General features: G+C 45.9%; 1 protein-coding gene across 3 annotated transcripts in view; it reads right to left on the minus strand.

The window, feature by feature from the left end:
* Positions 1-18,247, minus strand: part of Irag2 (inositol 1,4,5-triphosphate receptor associated 2) — a 51,009-nt gene that overhangs the window by 13,214 nt on the left and 19,548 nt on the right. For all 3 annotated transcript variants that reach the window (XM_038319221.1, XM_038319222.1, XM_038319223.1), the window contains 7 exons: positions 10,477-10,523; positions 10,315-10,379; positions 10,069-10,164; positions 9,115-9,185; positions 1,708-1,765; positions 184-247; positions 73-100 (listed from right to left, as the gene is read on the minus strand). In XM_038319221.1, the coding sequence (XP_038175149.1) occupies positions 73-100; positions 184-247; positions 1,708-1,765; positions 9,115-9,185; positions 10,069-10,164; positions 10,315-10,379; positions 10,477-10,523 (429 nt within the window). The remainder of the gene's footprint in view (positions 1-72; positions 101-183; positions 248-1,707; positions 1,766-9,114; positions 9,186-10,068; positions 10,165-10,314; positions 10,380-10,476; positions 10,524-18,247) is intronic.

The following is an 18,247-nucleotide window of genomic DNA, read 5'->3' on the forward strand; positions in this document are numbered from 1 at the left end:
AGGGGAGGGAGGGAGGCAAGGACAGAGGGGAGGGCGGAGGAGGAGAAAGGTAGTCCTTTGCTTTGAACTCACCTCCACCTCCTTCTCACTAGCTGAAGTGCTGCGGAGGAAACAGAGAACTTACTCACATATGTATGACCCAAGGGAAAAACAGACTCCAAACCCAGTGCGAAGGAGACTTACTTCTCACGCTGCTGAAAGCTGACTAACTTTGCAGGTGCTTTGGGAGGTGGGGAAACCTCAGTTTCTGCGGAAGATGAAGTATTGGATTAAAAACAGTTAACATCCGAAAGCCCATTTCCACCCAATGCTACTCTGTCCCAGCCTCACTAAAACATGTGTTTCATTTAAATGTCGGAGGTGACAGGCAGCTAAGGCACTTGCTCACACAGTAAGAGAATCAGCTAAGCCGCCGCTAGGAGCGCACTGCACCTCAGAGCATCAGTGCTGCCTGAAAACCAAAGACAGCCCAGAGTCAGAGCGCCCTGATGCCCTCTTGACATTTCAGCTCGCTACATGAGACCCACAGCCTGCACGCTCCTCTGCTGTCCTGGTCCAGCCTTTGAAAGCAGCAGTGGCTGCAGCACTTATAGTGACAACGCTGATAACAACGGTGTTTGGTGTCTAGAATCACCACAGAAACAGAACTCCAAGGCACGTCTGCGAGGGAGCTCCTAGACTGGGTCAGATGGTGCCACCTCTGCATGTGGGGGGCACCATCCCCTGGGCTGGAGTCCCAGACTAAGTGAACAGAAAGCGAGCCAAGCACCAGCGTTTGTCGACTTCCTGGCTGTGTGTGCAGGGGACCAGCTGCCCCACGCATGCACGCTCCTGTTGGGACGTTTTCCCCATCACAACGGAAGGATGGTATCCGTCAAGGTACAAACCTTCCCTCCTATAAGGTGCTTTTCTCAGGATTTTTTTGCTACACCTCGAAGAAAAGCAACTGATCCAAAGAACGTTGATAAACATGGCATCAATCTCACCGTTCCAGGACAATCTCTCTATCGTGACAGTTTTCTCTGTGGCAGTTTGGAAACATGAATGACATTGGCTTTAGAGTTGACAACTCTTGGCTAAAGACAAACTTTGGCTCTCAGACATAAGATGCAACCAAGTCATGACCTTGTCAAACCATCTACACAATAGGATGTGTGATTTTATGTAACTACTGAGTCACAGCAAACCCTCAGCGGCAAATAGTTGCACTAATTTCCTGAGGCTATGGAACCACTGTTTACCTGCCTTGTCTTGCATTTGAAGGGCTGAAATTAGGCAGCTAGCAAGCTGAATGCTCAGATTATGACGGTAGCATATCTCAATAAGGTTTGCTTGTTTGGTTTTTGTTTTGGGCGTTGTTTTGTATTTTGTTTTGTTTGGGGGTTATTTTGAAGGCAGGGTCATATGTAGCCCGGTGTGACTGTGAGCACACTGTTTACCTAAGGTTGACCTTCAGCTGTGAACCTTCCTGCCTCCACTTCTGGAGTGCCACCATCAGAGATCTGAGCCACCAGGCCTGCTCCATCGGATGCTGGGCAGTCAGACCCAAGGGTTCATTTGAAATGAGATGCGAGACTTGATCCTATTGGCTGATCTTATCCCAGGGTGCGGAATGTGTTATAGGTAAAGTGGCCGACACAGCTTTGCCTATGACGTATCACCCGGAACCACTAACAGGTCACTTGAGGTTGCGTGCGCATGCCTTACCTCCTGTGGTGCTGTCCTTCCCTCTGTCTTCTACTGTTCCCAGTCCCTCGCCTGCTTCCTAAAATTGGAAGAACTTTTGATTGGCATGTGTGGGAAGCAAAGCTCCCTGCCTCCTGTCCTCTCCTGGCCCGTGTCTATGAAATCACCCTGCAGCACTCTGGGAATGGGAATGAAGGCTGGCCCAGACAGGGCCAGTGGAAAGGATTGCATGGAGGCCAAAGTAACATAAATGTAGAATCTGTAAAAGGACACAGCTGTCGCGAAGGAAACCAGTGATATGCATGAGGAGGAGGAGCCATTGGGACTCCAACACAGAAGGGCTCCTCCTCCAAGGAACACAGCGCAGTGTGAGGGGATGTATGCAGCGCCATCCCAAGCTACAGCAAGGGGCGCCTTACATGGCATTATAGAAACATGCCTGTTAAGATCCATTCTGTTAGAACTTCATCCCACATAAACACACACGTGCACACATGCACACACACACACGCACACACACACGCACACACGCACACACGCGCACACACACACACACAGAATTTGGTTGCTTCATTGTCATTTGAGACAAGATCTCAATATGTAGACCATGAGCCCGTACTAGTCTGATACTAGTGATCCTCCTTCCTCACACAGTCAAGTGCTAGGATTACTTGAATCAAAATATAATTGAATGGATAGCTTCATTCAAATGTTTTTTAAAAATATTTATTTATTTATTATGTATACAATATTTTGTCTGTGTGTATGCCTGAAGGACAGAAGAGGGCACCAGACCTCATTACAGATGGGTGTGAGCCACCATGTGGTTGCTGGGAATTGAACTCAGGACCTTTGGAGGAGCAGACAATGCTCTTAACCACTGAGCCATCTCTACAGCCCTTCATTCAAATGTTTTAAGACACATTAACCAGCTGCTATAAAATAATTGTGTGTGTACCAGGGGTGTAGAGGGCAAAAAGCCTGTGCACATAGATAAGCGCTGGAGAAGCCAGGAGAGTTGAACACACTGCTGACCTCTACAAAGGAATGAGGTGTGTGCCTGCTCCTCCTGGAACTCTAGGGATGATGTCCTTTGAAAACCTGGTGATGCTTCGCTGCCTGATGAGAAGGCTCTGCCTTATCACTCAGAATTTGCTTTTACTTGTCTAAGACCTTTTCCCCTAAATCTTGACCATAAAACCCATTCTTTAAGATTTATTTATCTATTCTTTTTTCAAGATTTATTATCTATTTTATGGATAGATGAGTGCTCTATCTGCATGCCCACTTTTCCACCAGAAGAGGGCATCAGATCCCATTATAGACGGTTGTGAACCATTGTACATGGTTGCTGGGAGCTGAACTCAATACCTCTGGAAGAGCGGCCAGCGCTCTTACCACTGAGGTGTCTCTCCCATAAAACCCACTCTTATGAGTGATGTCCCTGTGCTTCACAACAGCCTAAGTGACTCTATATTATCTTAGGGCCAGGCCAACCCCGACACCCACAGGCATTGTGTTTACCTCAGTCAAACTCCTAGACCCTAAATCTGGGCACTATCTCTGAGTCAACAGTACCTATTCTTGTCAAAGAAACCAGATGGACTCTGTAAAGACTCTCAATGTAAATATGTCTTAAAGTGTTGTGCACTTGGGACTGAGTTGTTATCCAAATACCTTTTTCAAAACTGTGCTGTGCTCAAACATGGTTAAGATCTGGGTCAGACTCTTGAAGTCCTGGTCCAGCACTGGTTACAGTAAAATTGGACTGAGCCAAGGTTTGTTCTTGTCTCTTCAGGTTTCCCCTGCCCGCTCTAAACCTTCAGGGATCACCACACAGGCATAACTGTGTGAGCGGGTTGTGCTGACCCGCTCATCACTACAGAATACAAGAGATGGAAGAGAGAATCTCAGACATTGAAGACAGGATAGAATATCTCAGCCAAGAAAGTGTCAAATCTTAAAAAAAATTTAGGTACAAAACATGCAGGAAATCTTGGATACTCAGAAAAGATCATATGGGAATTGAAGGAGGGAGAAAAAAACCTAGATCAAAGGCACAAAATCCTAGAAGAAAAATCTCCATAATCTAAAGAAATAAATGCCTATCAAGGTGAAGAAGCATTCAGAACACAAACATACAGAACACAGAAAGAATATCAAAAGTTGCAAGCGGAAAAGATCAGTTAACATATAAAGGCAGCCCTATTAAAATAACACATAACTTTTGTTGCTGTTTGTTTGTTTGTTTTTCCAGATAGGGTTTCTCCGCATAGCCCTGGCTGTCCTAGAACTCATTCTGTAGACCAGGCTGGCCTCGAACTCACAGAGATCTGCCAACCTCTGCCTCCCAAGTGCTGGCATTATAGGCGTGCGCTACCATCACATGACTCAACACCTGACTTTTAATGGCGACTCTAAAAGCCAGAGGACCTAGTCCTACAAGCTCTAAGAGACCACAGGTGCCAGCCCAGACTACTACACCCAGCAAAACTTTCAACCACACTAAGAGAAAGATATTCCATGATAAAACCAAATTTAAGCAGTGTCTATCTACAAACCCAGCCCTACAGAAGGTGCTAGAAGGAAAACTTTAACCTGAAGAGGCTAACCACACCCCAAAAAAACACAAGGAATAAATAATCCCAGACCATCAAATCAAAAGAGTCAAGAGGAAACCACACCACAACAACAAAATAACAAAAATCAACTATGTTTATTGATAACAACATCAATGGTCCCAATTAATCAAAGAACACAGACTAACATGTTAAATACAAAAACAGGATCCATCCTTCTGCTGCATCCAAGAAATACACTGTAATATTAAAAAGAAACATCACCCCATCCAAGTTAGTGTCATTACCTGACAAAATAGACTTCAAACCAAAACTAATCAGAAAAGATAGTGAAGGACACTATTTGCTCATCAAAGGAAAAATCTACCAAGAAGACATTGTGATTCTTAACATCTGTGCCCCAAACACAAGGACGCCCAAGTTGGCAAAGTAAACATTACTACAGCTTAAATCACATATTGACCCTCACAGAGTGACAGGACCTGACTTCTTACCACTCCTACCAATAGACAAGCGCTCCAGACAAAACTAAACAGAGAAATGCTGAAGCTAACAGATGTTAGGACCTAACAGATACTTATAGAATGTTTCACCCAAACACAAAAGAATATGCTTCCTTCTCAGCACCTCATGGAACTTTCTCCAAAGATTACCACGTACTGGGACTCAAAAGTCTCAACAGATACATGGAAATTGAAATAACACCCTCCATCCTATCTAACCATCACAGATTAAAACTGGATATCACCATCAACAGCAAAAACCACAAAAAGCTTAGAAACTCATGGGTACTCAATAACTCACTACTGAATGAAAAATGGGTTAAGACAGAAATGAAGAAAAAAATGAAAGACTTTCTGGAATGAATGGAAAAGAATATACAACACACCCAAACTTACACAACATAATGCAGAAAGTTCTAAGATGCAAGTTCATAGCAGTAAGTGCCTATATAAAAAACCTGTAGAGATCTCATACTTTTAAAGGCATACCTGTAAGGTCTGCAACAAAAAGAAGCAAGCACACCCAAAAGAAGTAGGTGGTAAGAAATAAACCCAGGTCTGAAATCAATAATAGAAACAAAGAGAACAATACAAAAAATCAACAAAACAAAGAGTTGGTTCTTTGAGAAAAATCAACAAGTTTAACAAACTCTTACCCAAATTAACTAAGAGGTGAAGAGACAAGATCCAAATTAACAAAACTAGAGAAGAAAATGGAAACATAATAACAAACACCAAGGAAATCCAGAGAACCATGAGGATTTATACTTTTTAAAAGCCTGTACTCCACCAAATTGGAAAGTCTAAAAGAAATGGATAATTTTCTCAATATATTGACCTACCAAAGATGAACAAGATCAGATAAGCAATTTAAACAGACTTGTAACTCCTAGTGAGATGGAAATAGTAACTAAATGTCTCCCAACCAAATAACATCCCAGGGCCAGATGATTTTAGCACAGAATTCTACCAGACTTTCAAAGGATAATTAATGCCAATACACCTCAAATTATTCCACAAAATAGAAACAGAAGGAGCATTTCTGCAAAGTCAATGTAATCCTCACCAGAATTCTAACACAATTCTTCACAGATCTTGAAAGGAATAATCTCAGCTTCACATAGAAACACAAAGAACTCAGGATAGCTAAAACAACCCTGAATGATAAAATACAAAACAACAACAACAACAAAAGCCTCCAAAACCATCAGGACTGTATCACCATTCCTGATTTCAAATAGTACTACAGAACTATAGCAATAAAAACAGCACAATTTGGGCACAAAACAGAAACATTTATCAATGGAATAGAATTGAAGAAGGTATCAGAAGGTAGAAAGAGCTTCAATGTTCATGGATTGGTAGGATTAATATAGTAAAAATGGTCATTCTATCCTGCCTAAAGTAATCTACAATTTTAATAGAATCCCCATCAAGATTTTAACACAATTTATCACAGCTTCTGAAAAGACAATTTTCAGCTTCATATGAAAACATACACACACACACACACACACACACACACACACACACAAACCACCAGGATCGCCAAAACAATCCCAAATAATAAAAGAACTGCAGGAGGCATCACAATTCACAATTTTAGGTTGTACTACAAAGCTATAGTTAAAAAACAAAACAAAACACAGCATGGTATTGGTACAAGAAAAGACATGTTGCTCAATGGAATTAAATTGAAGACCCAGACAAAAATCCACCCATCTGTTTACTCTCAACTTTTGATAAAGAAGCCAGAAATACCCACTGGAAAATGTCAGCATCTTCAACAAATGGTGCTGATCAAACTGGATGGTTGCATGTAGAAGAATGCAAATAGATCCACATTTATCATGAGGCACAAAACTCAACTCCAAGCCGACCAAAGACTTCAGCATAAAACTGGATATCCTTATTGTGAGAACTCCTTCAGCCAGAACTTGATAGAAGAGAAAGTGGGAAATAGTCTTGAACTCATTGACACAGGAAAATACTCTGATAACTCAGGCACTAACACCAACAATTAATTAACAGGACCTCATGAAACTGAAAAGCTTCTGTACGGCAAAGGACACCGTCATCTGGACAAAGTGGCAGCCTACAAATTGGGAGAAGATTTTTAGCAACTCCACATCTGATAGAGGGCCCATTTATAAAATATAAAGAACTCAAGAAGACTAGATTGATGAAACAACCCAATTTAAAATGAGCACAGATCTAAACAGAGAATTCTCAAAGGAAGAAACTCAAATAGCTAAGAAACACTTAATGAAATGTTCAACATCCATAGCCATCAGGAAAATGCAAATCTTACATTTCATCTTACACCTGTCAGAATGGCTAAGACCAATAACACAAAGGACAGTTCGTGCTGGGAGGGTATGAGTAAGGCAATCACTCATCCATTGCTGGTGAGACTGCAAACTTGTGCAGCCATTAGGGAGATCAGTGTCTCGGTTCCTCAGGAATCTGGGAATCGATCTACCTTAAGATCCAGCTGTGCTATGCTTGGGCATCTCCCCAAAGGATGCCTCTTCCCACCACAGAGACACTCAACTATGTTCACTGCTGCTCTACCCACAGCAGCCAGAACCTGGGATACCACATTCTGTATCCTCGGGACGTTCAGCCACCTGCCAGTCCTTAAGAAACCTCACCCACACACTCGCTTTTCTGCCTGATGACACAGATGTGTGTCTCATTCTCGGGTGAGTTGTTAAACTGTAAGATCTTACATGCTACTGATGCCTTGCTCCAATCTGAAGCTTGACAGTGTTGCCTTGGTTTCGTCTCAAATTCTGCACTTCTTCCTTCTCTCTTCTCTCATCATTTGCTGTTTTAGGTTATGCTCTGGAGCTGGCCTACCTTTGCATCCTTCAGTCGTTCATGTGATTTACCTTGTGGATCTCATGCTCACCACCGCCTCCCTTCTCTGAATATGACAACAGCGTCCGAACTCATTCCCTTCCCTCCACCGCTTTTATAACCCATTGTTCTTAAGATTTCTTCATGACTACCTTGCTTCGAGATGAAAGGAATCTCCACCCACACCCAGGAGAGTCTCCCATGAAAAACTGAACATCCTGAGTTTATTTTCCTCTGCCCTTTTTAAGAAGGGGAAACAGCAGCATCTACAGCAGCCAACACTCCATCCTAGTTCTACTCCACATGGAAGGAGGATTCCAAATTACGTGCCCATCACTCACCCCATTCCCTTTAGACATTAGCATTGTTATCTACCTCACTGTGCCCAAACCCTCATCCTGTAGCTTTCCTGAGTTACCTGCATGGATTTTTGTGGTTCTTGATGCTGCGCTGAGCTGGCGAGAACAATACTTATATATCCAGTAGGCACCTTCTTCCTAGCCCTACATACACAACAGAGGAAGTAATGTCTAAGAAAAATCCTTGGAGAACCATGAAGCAGGTTACCCTACACACTGATGCATGTGGCAATGGACCGTCATACATACAACAAAAGTAGTAAAATATAAGCAAGAGCCCTGGAGAATCATGGCCCTAGACCAAAGTCTCCAGGCTATCCTTCAACCATTCTCACGAGTGGCAGTGGATCTTCCTTCATGAAAGGAGTTCTCATATGAGTGTTTAGCGTTAACCTTTAATACCATGTGGCTCTCACAGCGCCTCCCGTGACCCTCCCGAATTTCACCCCAACCAGTTCTTCTTTCAAACCAGTAATCTCATGACAATCATTGACTGTCTGCTTTGTCACATGATCAGCATCACACACACACATACACAAACACACACAACACACGCATATAACATATATGCAACATACACACACCATACACACACAAGCACGCACACATACAATGCACACAAAACACACATAACATACACATGCGCACACCACACATGCACGAATGCACATACCACATACACATGCACACAACACACATGTCATGCACACCACACACACACATACCACATACCATATAACACACAATGCACCATACACACAAAACACACATATGCACCACACATACACACACACACACAACGCACACACAACACACACACACATTATTGATTTGTGTAGCTGTATGCAACGATGCATTCATCACCTTGTCTCTGATCTAGGATGCATTAGCGAGTGAATGACATTCAACATGAAGCAAGGTCATTCTCACTTGGACGCATCGCCAAGCTTATCCAAGACGATAATACCCTAGCCATATAATTAAATTCTAGTAGCTCGAATTTGTTTCCTAATATCTTGAGAGAGTAAAATAAGATTTTCAAAGAGCATTATGTAAATCTGAAGGGACAGCTGGATCCTCAAAGCTTGTCACTGCCTTTGCTGTTAGCATGGACGGTACCCTCACCAGCTGCGATGCAGCCGTGTCTGCGTTCACGGAGTCCTGGCTTGCAGCTTTATCCGGAGCTGGGCTGGTTCCTGCGAGAAGAGGAAGCAGTGAAAGACTGGGGAAGCAGTGACAAGCAAAAGAGGAAGAGACAGCCGGGTGGTGATGTGGCCAGACCAGCAAAAGCAAAGGCTGACACGTGACAGCAGCCAGATGACTCCCAAGCACACGCACGTCTGCCAGTGCACAGCCAGGGATGTAGGAGCGGCCTTTTAAACAGGGCTAGCTGTTTCTTTAAGCTTTTCCCGGGCTAAAGCAGCCTTTTTCTACTATAGAGCTACGTGGAAGAAGTGGTTGGAACTTGGCTTTCCGGCAGCTTGACACGTAGTTTTGCAAATACCGCATGCAAGGTAGTGACTGTGATGTGGACAGTCCCAGATACCGGGCTGTCAAGCTGAGGAAAGGGACACTTTGGGGACACTGTCATGTGTAGTGACTTCTCTTCATTTTTGCACACCCTGCACAGAATGGAGCCTGCACTGCCTCAACCCTGTGCTTCCCTCTTCTGGAAGAGTCGAGGGTTATGAATGACTATAAGAAATAAGAGCAAAAAAGGTATCAATTTCTTTTGGAAAATATGATTTCCTTCTATGGAAGTTTTCTGTTTTTCCTTAAATTTTAGGGCTGGGACTGACATGATGAGACCTAACCAAGGTCTAAACCATTTCTGTCAGACGACAATATTTAAGGCCTGCTATAACATATCCTAACCTTTCTTCTGCCTATCAAATTGAGACAGCACCATCACCCTCGCACAGCAGAGCAGACTGCATCAAGGTGTTTGATAAGAATCACTTTCTGAAGAGGAACACCCCACGTTATCAAGCTCCCAGAGCCACTGACCTGACTAGCTCATAGGTGCCACTTAGGGGTTTGCGGGCTTAGAAGTGGCTCCTGAGCCCCGTGACAGTGTACCTGGCATGGCAGAGGCCGATCCTGCTTCCTCCTCCTCACAGAGGGATTTGCCGTCAAGGTCCCCAGGAGTCATGTGCAAAGTGTCTGATCCAGAGTCTGGGGACAGAAAGAGGCTGGCTGTGAGAGCCATGCAAACGAAGCATTTGCCTAGGCCCCTCTTATTTGCACGCCCCTTAGCAGGCTGCCAAACACCAGGGCTCAGTTTGTAACAAGAACCCCAGCCTTCTCTGTCCTGCCTCTACTCACCACTGGAAGTCACAGTGCTCTCTGAGGATGAAGTGTGATTGGCCGAGGGTTGTGTGAGAGACTCCCTGAGGAATGGAGACAAGAAATGCCTTCAACATGGAGGGCAAGTGATTTTGTTAAAAACCCACGGAATGTGCACCCAAGTTCAAAAGCAGGACAAACCTGAGCTGTTGCAAGCTCCCAGAATACAGGCGACCAACACCATTCTCCTGCAGAGGACAAGGAGATGCATGGTCAGTGGTTTGACAGCTTTAGGCCAGTATCCTCAACAGCTTTAAATCAATCCACTATTTCCTGGGCTCCGGGGAAGATCTGGGGAGTGGGACCTTTAGGGAATCTTCATCCGCACACTTTCTCAGAGCCGTTCTCACAAACAACACCCCACTTTAGAGAAAACCTGATACATCTTTGAGCAAAACAAATGCTAAGCCCCGAGGTCAGATGGAGTTTATTTCACACACGCAAGTCCTGTTTTTGTCAGAGGGCTGCACTATGTGTCACATTTTTATTTATGAGACAGCTACTCAGCATCCAACTTTAGACCTGAAACGGCTCTTGGGTTTCTTGAGAGAAAAATTATACACTTTAGACTTAACCCATATTGCTAGGATTTGATAGATTACAACCAGGCCAACACCCATGATTCCATTCAAAGGCAGTACTGAACTGCCAGGGCAAGTTGTGGAAGTTGTAAAAGTCTCATTCGAGCCTTGACATTTATAGTAAGGGTTCTCAAGTAGGGACGATCTGGTTGCAGCACTAGGATTTATGTATACACTTATGCTCTTTCAAAAAGCAAAGGTGGGTATTGGTCTGGCTGGGTGCTTCCTTTTAAAGCCCCGGGCTTTTCCTGGGAGCTTGCTCTGCTTGTCATGCCTTGCTTGTTATGCGTTTAGGAAGGGAAGCCGAATTCAGAAGTGCTATCATGCTGGCATGTCTGAAGCAGCCGCAGGCAGTGTGAAATGTAAACACGCATAACTGCACATAGGTGTGCATAGTATGATCAATCGAATGCAGAATCGTCCAAGGCTACAGCCAGTGTCAGGCCACAGAAAGCCCTGGTGAGGGCTTGTTTTTGTTATTTGTATTTCATTGTTAGTTTTAGCAGTAATGACGAACCAAGAGCCTTGGCCATGCCGGGCAGGAGCTCTGTCTACATCTATTTAGTTTGTTAAAATCTACAGACGTCAGGGGAGACGAGTGGACTCAGCAGGTGAAGGGGCTGATGCCAGTCTGATGACCTGAGTTCAATGCCTGGAAACCAGAAACATGGTGGGAAGAAGGAAATGACAACCACAAATAGCCTCTGTCCTCCACATGTACACTAAAACAACATACATGCATATGTAATCTCATTTCCCCAAAACTGTTCTACAGAGGGTTTTCAGGGGGAAATGCAAGGAATTAAGGCCGAGGAGGAAGAGTCTGCCAAGGGTCTGGGAAGCAGTCAGTCTTCTGAGCCACAATGAACTAAACACAAGTGTCTTCTCCAGCACAGACTAACTCTGGGTATGCACTGACATGGGGTATAGGAAAAGAGAGTGCCTAAACTGTTTAGACTTACAAAGAGTTAAATACAAACATGGGCTGGAGAGAGGGCTTGCCAGTTCAGAGAGCCAGTGGCTCTTTTTTGTTTGTTTGTTTGTTTTTGTTTTTGTTTTGTTTTGTTTTGTTTTTTGAGACAGGGTTTCCCTGTAGTTTCTAGAGCCTGTCCTGGAACTAGCTCTTGTAGACCAGGCTGGCCTCGAACTCAGAGATCCACCTGCCTCTGCCTCCCGAGTGCTGGGATTAAAGGCGTGCGCCACCACCGCCCGGCGAGCCAGTGGCTCTTGCAGAGGACCTGAGTTCAGTCCCCAGTACCCGATGGTGGCTCGCTCCAACCTGTAAGTTCATCTCCAGGGGTTCTGACACCCTTTTCCAGTCACTACAGACACCTGCACATATATGTGCATACATTCACATAGACACATGATAAATCTTTTAAAAATTAAATATTAATTGTAATGTGTTTCCATGTCATCCGCTCTGAGCGGTTGCAGTACTAACGCCGGCCCTGTCCGCTGGCGCCTTGGTGCTCAATGCTTGAATGTAGGCAGAAGTGTGTTCATGCCCTGCTAGACGGCTTCCGAAAGTGGGAGGGAGGAACACACTTCACCTTTTAGTAACAATACTTCTATTTTAAAAGCCTGGTTGTCCTGTTTAAAGCCAAAACACACCTATAGTAAACATGTAAGATTTGCTCCTAGAGGCCACAGACAAGTTTTGTCTGTAGGGTGCCCTACAGTGTTCTGTTCACTGTAACCTCAGACAGTGCAGTCGGAGGGCCCTTGCTTGCACAGTAGAAAACCTCCCATCTCTTGCGCTGAAACATTCTCAGAAGTGTTTCTGACAACTGTCAAGTGCTCACTGACTACACCAATGTCCTGTGCGAGCTGGGAGAAACCTCACAAACTGCGTGGCCATCCATCTCCCTATAGTCACTGCGGGAGCAGACAGATTCAACTCTCAAGTTGTTAATGTTTATAAATCTCAGCCCCCAGGTAATGACACACAGCAGAACTCAACCCTCACCTCTCGTAAGTGTATCTCAGGAACACGCTCATCCATTACATGAGAATAGACAGAGGAAAGGGGGTGGCTCTCTGTTCTTCAAAGCTCATTTCAAATTTGAGGTTGCAGTATAGGAGAATTGGAGGGAAGATCTTCTAGACGTCTATGTATGGTGGAGTGGGATAGGAGTAACTTAATCCCCGTTTAAACCATTATCCCACACTCCTATAAGACCTTAACCCACCAACAACCTTGTGGCCTGGATAGACTGAGGAAGAATCTGCTGAACATATTTTAAAAGCACAGAAAACCAAGAAATAGAGTAAATTTGGGTAGGAGTCTGACTTACTTGTGGCAGATTGGCTCACTCCATGAAGCAAACACTCAGGAGGAACAAGCTCTCCTCTCAGGCAATTCATTCAAATAGAGACCTGATCCCATTTGCATGAAAACCCAGGCCCCAGCCCTAGCTCTTGTGAGCAGGAGTTACCACAGGGCGGGGTTGGCAAGGCATGGATCAAAATGAGAGTCTCTTATAGGCTGCACACACACACACACACACACACACACACACAGAGAGAGAGAGAGAGAGAGAGAGAGAGAGAGAGAGAGAGAGAGAGAGAGAGAGAGAGAGAGAAACAGTATGTCAATGTGGATATAGTAAAGAAAGTAGAAAGAACAGTAGGGAAAGAAAATGGGATTTTAGGAATTCATTAGCCTAGATAATCTTCTAGGGCTGTTCTCAATAAAATGTTGCTTTAACTACTCTTTAGAAGTGGAAAGAGCTTCCCCCTGATGGACCGCTGCTGCCAATGAAATTTTACTCCTGGGCTGAGTGTAGCCAGCTACTGCTAATCAAATTAACAAGACAGAAAAGAATGCAGCCAGAGTTTCTGCAGACCTAAGACCGGACTCCGCATCCATTTAAATGCTCAGAAGAGAGGAAGAATGTGTGGCTGAACAGGCACAGAAACAAAATGAAATTTCCTTATTTCTTTCCCCCTTTCTTTCTAACCCCAAGCACACCACACCCTTAGACCCGTGGGGCACACCCAGCACTGAAAGGTTCACTTAGAAGCGGTTATCAGTCAACATCAGCACGGCCCAATCACGTAGCTGGCAATGTTATTTATTCTCCAAGGTTATTAATGCTGCACCTCCACACAGCCTGAGAAAACAGGACAGACAATAGCCAGAAAATCCCCCAAATAGTATCATATTGATCCCACCCTCTGCCTCGGTGACTGCTCTCCCGGTGACAACCTGTCTCATTCAGAAACAAGTCGCGACCTGAACAAGAATCGAAGGGAGGAAAAACAGTTAAAACAGTTAAGGTCTTTTTTTTTTTTTTTTTTTTTTTTTTTGGTTTTTCGAGACAGGGTTTCCCTGTAGTTTCTAGAGCCTGTCCTGGAACTAGCTCTTGTAGACCAGGCTGGCCTCGAACTCAGAGATCCGCCTGCCTCTGCCTCCCGAGTGCTGGGATTAAAGGCGTGCGCCACCACCGCCCGGCCAGTTAAGGTCTTTTAAACAGATTTTCATCTCCAGCTCGTTCGCTCTTTGAGACAGGAGGAAGCCTCTGAGCTTGCTGCCTCTGATCCTTCTAACTCTGGGCCAAAGACACAGAAACTGTTGGCAGGCATTTACTGCGGAGCCAGGTTGAAGAGATAGCTCAGCAGTGCGGGGCACCTGCTGCTTTACACAGCACCCGAGGTCAGTTCCCAGCACCTGTGTTCTAGAACCACACAGCTTCTAGAAACTCTAGCTCCAAAGGAGCTCCCTCTTCTGGCCTCTGTTAGTGCCCACATGCATGGTTGGTTTTACACACACACACACACACACACACACACACACACACACACACACGTGTGTAAATCTTGAGGTTGGAGAGACAGCTCAGTGATTAAGAGAACAGGATGCTCCTGCAAAGGACCTGGGTTCAATTCCCAGCACCCACATGGTGGCTCACAGCTGTCTGTATTCAAGTCCCAGGGGATCCAGTTCTCTCTTTTGGCACTGCATACATGTGGTACACATGCATGCAAGCAGGCAACACACCCAAACACATAAAAATTTTAAAAGTCTTTTATATGAACCAGCAAATTCACATACACTACCAAGTTTCTTTGTAGGCACACATCAGAGACCAGTGGAAGAAGGGAACATCTGATTTGTTTTGTTTTGAGGCAGGGTCTCACTCTGTAGCCCAGGCTAGCCTCAGACTCAGTCCACCCTCCTGTTTCAGTCCCCCAAGTGCTCCATCATGGAACTCCATAATTCTTGGACATTCAGGGCAGGAACAAGCGCCTAGCATGTACCCAGGTTTGCAAGGCACTAAGAGAACAGCTGCCTACTCTTTAGTCCAAGAGAGAAGTCAGTGCCTGAGGAGAGGCAGGCAGGCTGAGGAGGGGCCATTGCCTGGAGGGAATCACTGTGACTCAGAGGACCCTAAGGAGATGGGCGCAGCCTGTGGAGGGAGCGACAGGGCCGGGGTCTGTGCCCCTGACCACTGTGCCCAGCACTGCGGGACTGTCTGTACATCTCAGAAGCTCTGCTCACCCTGTGTCCTCTGAGAGCGCTGAAGCGTGAGGTATAGCGTTCAACTGCTGACCTAGAAAAGGGACTGGCCGAGGCTGAGGTAGTCAGGCTGTGGGCAGTGTGGCCAACAAGCAAGGATTTCAAAGACGTGTAGATGTGAGGAAAAGCAACCTCCTTACTCAACAAGCCCCAAACTTTATGTCTGCCTGGAGCCAACAGACCAAAAATCTGCATTCTGGTGATGGCCCTGGGATGCCAGTTGGAGGGTCGTCGAAAAGAAAGGCTTCCCTGCTGACTGGCAAGTAGAAGAGCGGGCCACGGATTACCACTGTTTTCCCGCTGCGTGGCATCTGCGTGGCTTGTTTCCATGAGTCAGTAGGCAGGAACTTAGCTGCATAGGCACATGTGTAGGTCCATATGTAATAGACACAGAGGAGTGTGTTTGTATATATGCATGTAGATACCCAAAGGCCTTGCAAAGTAGCATCCCCTTCCGCAGGGGAAACAAACTCAGGCAGGTGCAACCACATGTACAAGTTCCCACAGCTAATACATGGCCAGTCTTCATCCAGGTCTGCTCAGCCCCAAACTTTATTCATGCGGCTAAAAATTCATCAGCAGGAGCAGGCAGTAGGGTGAGCTTTGTGTACTCGTCCTGTGGTCTCAGCCGCTTCGCATCCCAGGCTCCTCTTGTCTGTTTTCTCACACACTGAATCTTCCTCCACATCGCTGTGGAGCCCCAGGAAACACATGCCGTCCACATGCTTCCGTGTAATCTCTCTTTGCTTCTCTCATGGGTCCCTAAGCGAGTTCTGTTCTCCTTAAGAACGCCCTGCACAGGACGCCTGAACACTGCAGGACACCCCTTGAGACTCTCCATGCCTGACCCCTTGACCCACTCAAAGACCCTCTGACCAACACTGGTGTTCGGTTTCATCTTGCATTGTGATAAAATTAGATAATGAAAGAGTGGAACTTTCTCTGTGGAAGTGGGAAATGTGGGAAATAAATCCTGGGACCTTAGGAGCACAGGTGAGAGACCCAACATGGCCACCTCGCTGAGCCCTCCCTGTCAGTCTTACAGCCTGCAGCAATGAGGACAAGACTTCACGCCTACTCAGGTTGCTGGGCACACACTGATTAGTGACTAAGGAAGGGTTCTCTCTCTAGAGCTAAGGACACAGAAGCCCCAGGTGAGCTGAGAACTCTCGACAGTGCTGAGTAAGCTTTCTGCAGAGATCGAGGACCCGGAGAGCTCCTGGGAAGGGGTCGGCATGCCAACAGCCCATGGGTATCTACCATGGAGACTTCACATTCTGATTAAAGGACAAACTGCTTCTGTGTCCCCATCTAATGCTCTCCACCAAGCCTATTGCCTGATACAGGATGAAAATAAGGAACCAAGGCCAGCAAGATGGCTCAACAAGTAGAGGTGCCCGCTACCAAGCCTGGTGACTGCATCACAGTCCCAGGGACCACACAGAGGATGGAGAGAAATGACTCCCAATCAACTGCGAGTTGTGCTCTCTTCCACATGCACACCATGACGTGAGTACCCCAGGCTACCCTCCCCAGACAGATAAATAAACAGTGAGTGACGACCACGCTGACAGGAAAGGATGAACACAGTTATCAGGGCCTTGAGTCTGGTGACGTGGTGCTTGCTCACTTAGAATCCCAGCACACACAAGGCCGAGGCAAGAGGACCAAAGACTTTGGATAGCCTAGGCTAGACAGTGAGTTCGAGGCAGTGTGAGCTATAGGAGTCTTCTAAAATTATCCAGTCAGGACTAGCAAGACGGTGCCGTAGGTAAGAAGCTCACTGCCTGAGGTTGATCCCGGATCTGCACAGTAGAAGAGAGAACCGACTCCTGCAAAAATTACCCTCCGACCTCCACTCGGGGACTGTGATACGCTCCCCTCCCTGCTTGGAAAATGTTTAAAAATAAATTTCAATTTTAAACCTAGTTACTGGGGCCGTGAAAAGCTGGTGCAAGAGTCCAGACAGGAAGGCCCTTTGGCCATGGGTTGGTTTTTCTGCAGCATTCCCTAGGTAACCCAGGGAAACCTGACCTTAAATCCCCCCACCCAACATTAGCAAACCCTCCCTCAAGAAGTGGAGATTCGTGAGCACTAAAAATCCGAGTTACCACAAAAAGCCTTGAGAAGCAGCTGGGTTTTGAAACTGGCCTTGGCAACGGAACAGAATTTTGCCCAATGGAGAAGCAACATTGTTGCAGGGGAACGCCCGGACAGGTCTGCACGGTTCACCATCATGGCGGCACAGCCTCCTGGTTTGGCTGAGGTACAAGATAACCACAAGGCAATGCCAGGGAAATGAAGGTAGGAACACAGGTGTGAGGCAAGAAGTTCATCGTAAGGTTGTAGAGAGGGACAGAGACCGTGGCTGACAGCCAGGGGTTAGGGAAAGGCCACCATCATTGTGTACTTGGACGAACATGGATTACAGGTTCTGCTCATGCTTACTTTGTACGTGTTCTAATCCCTGGACTCATGATTCATGAGGACACTAAGCTTACCATTAGATGCTCAGAGGCGGGGTGCCAGGTGAAGGGAGGCTTTCAGGGATGTGCTCAGAGGACAGAGTGGGGGCAGGCTGGAGGAGACAGCAATCTTAGGCTGTAAGCATTTACAGAGAGCAGAAGCCCAGAGTGACAGTGTAGAGAACCTGCAGTTTAGGCCACTGTACTGCGCACAGACTCAGACAGCTTCCTGGGGCTGTGAGAGGGTGGTGTGAGCCTCGGCAGAGGACCCAGACCGAGGACCCAGACTGTCTTCCAGCAGCATGCTGGAGATGTTTCTACTGTGATTCCAGGACTCCTGTTTC

Source organism: Arvicola amphibius, chromosome 2 (assembly GCF_903992535.2).
Source record: "Arvicola amphibius chromosome 2, mArvAmp1.2, whole genome shotgun sequence".
Taxonomy (NCBI): domain Eukaryota; kingdom Metazoa; phylum Chordata; class Mammalia; order Rodentia; family Cricetidae; genus Arvicola; species Arvicola amphibius.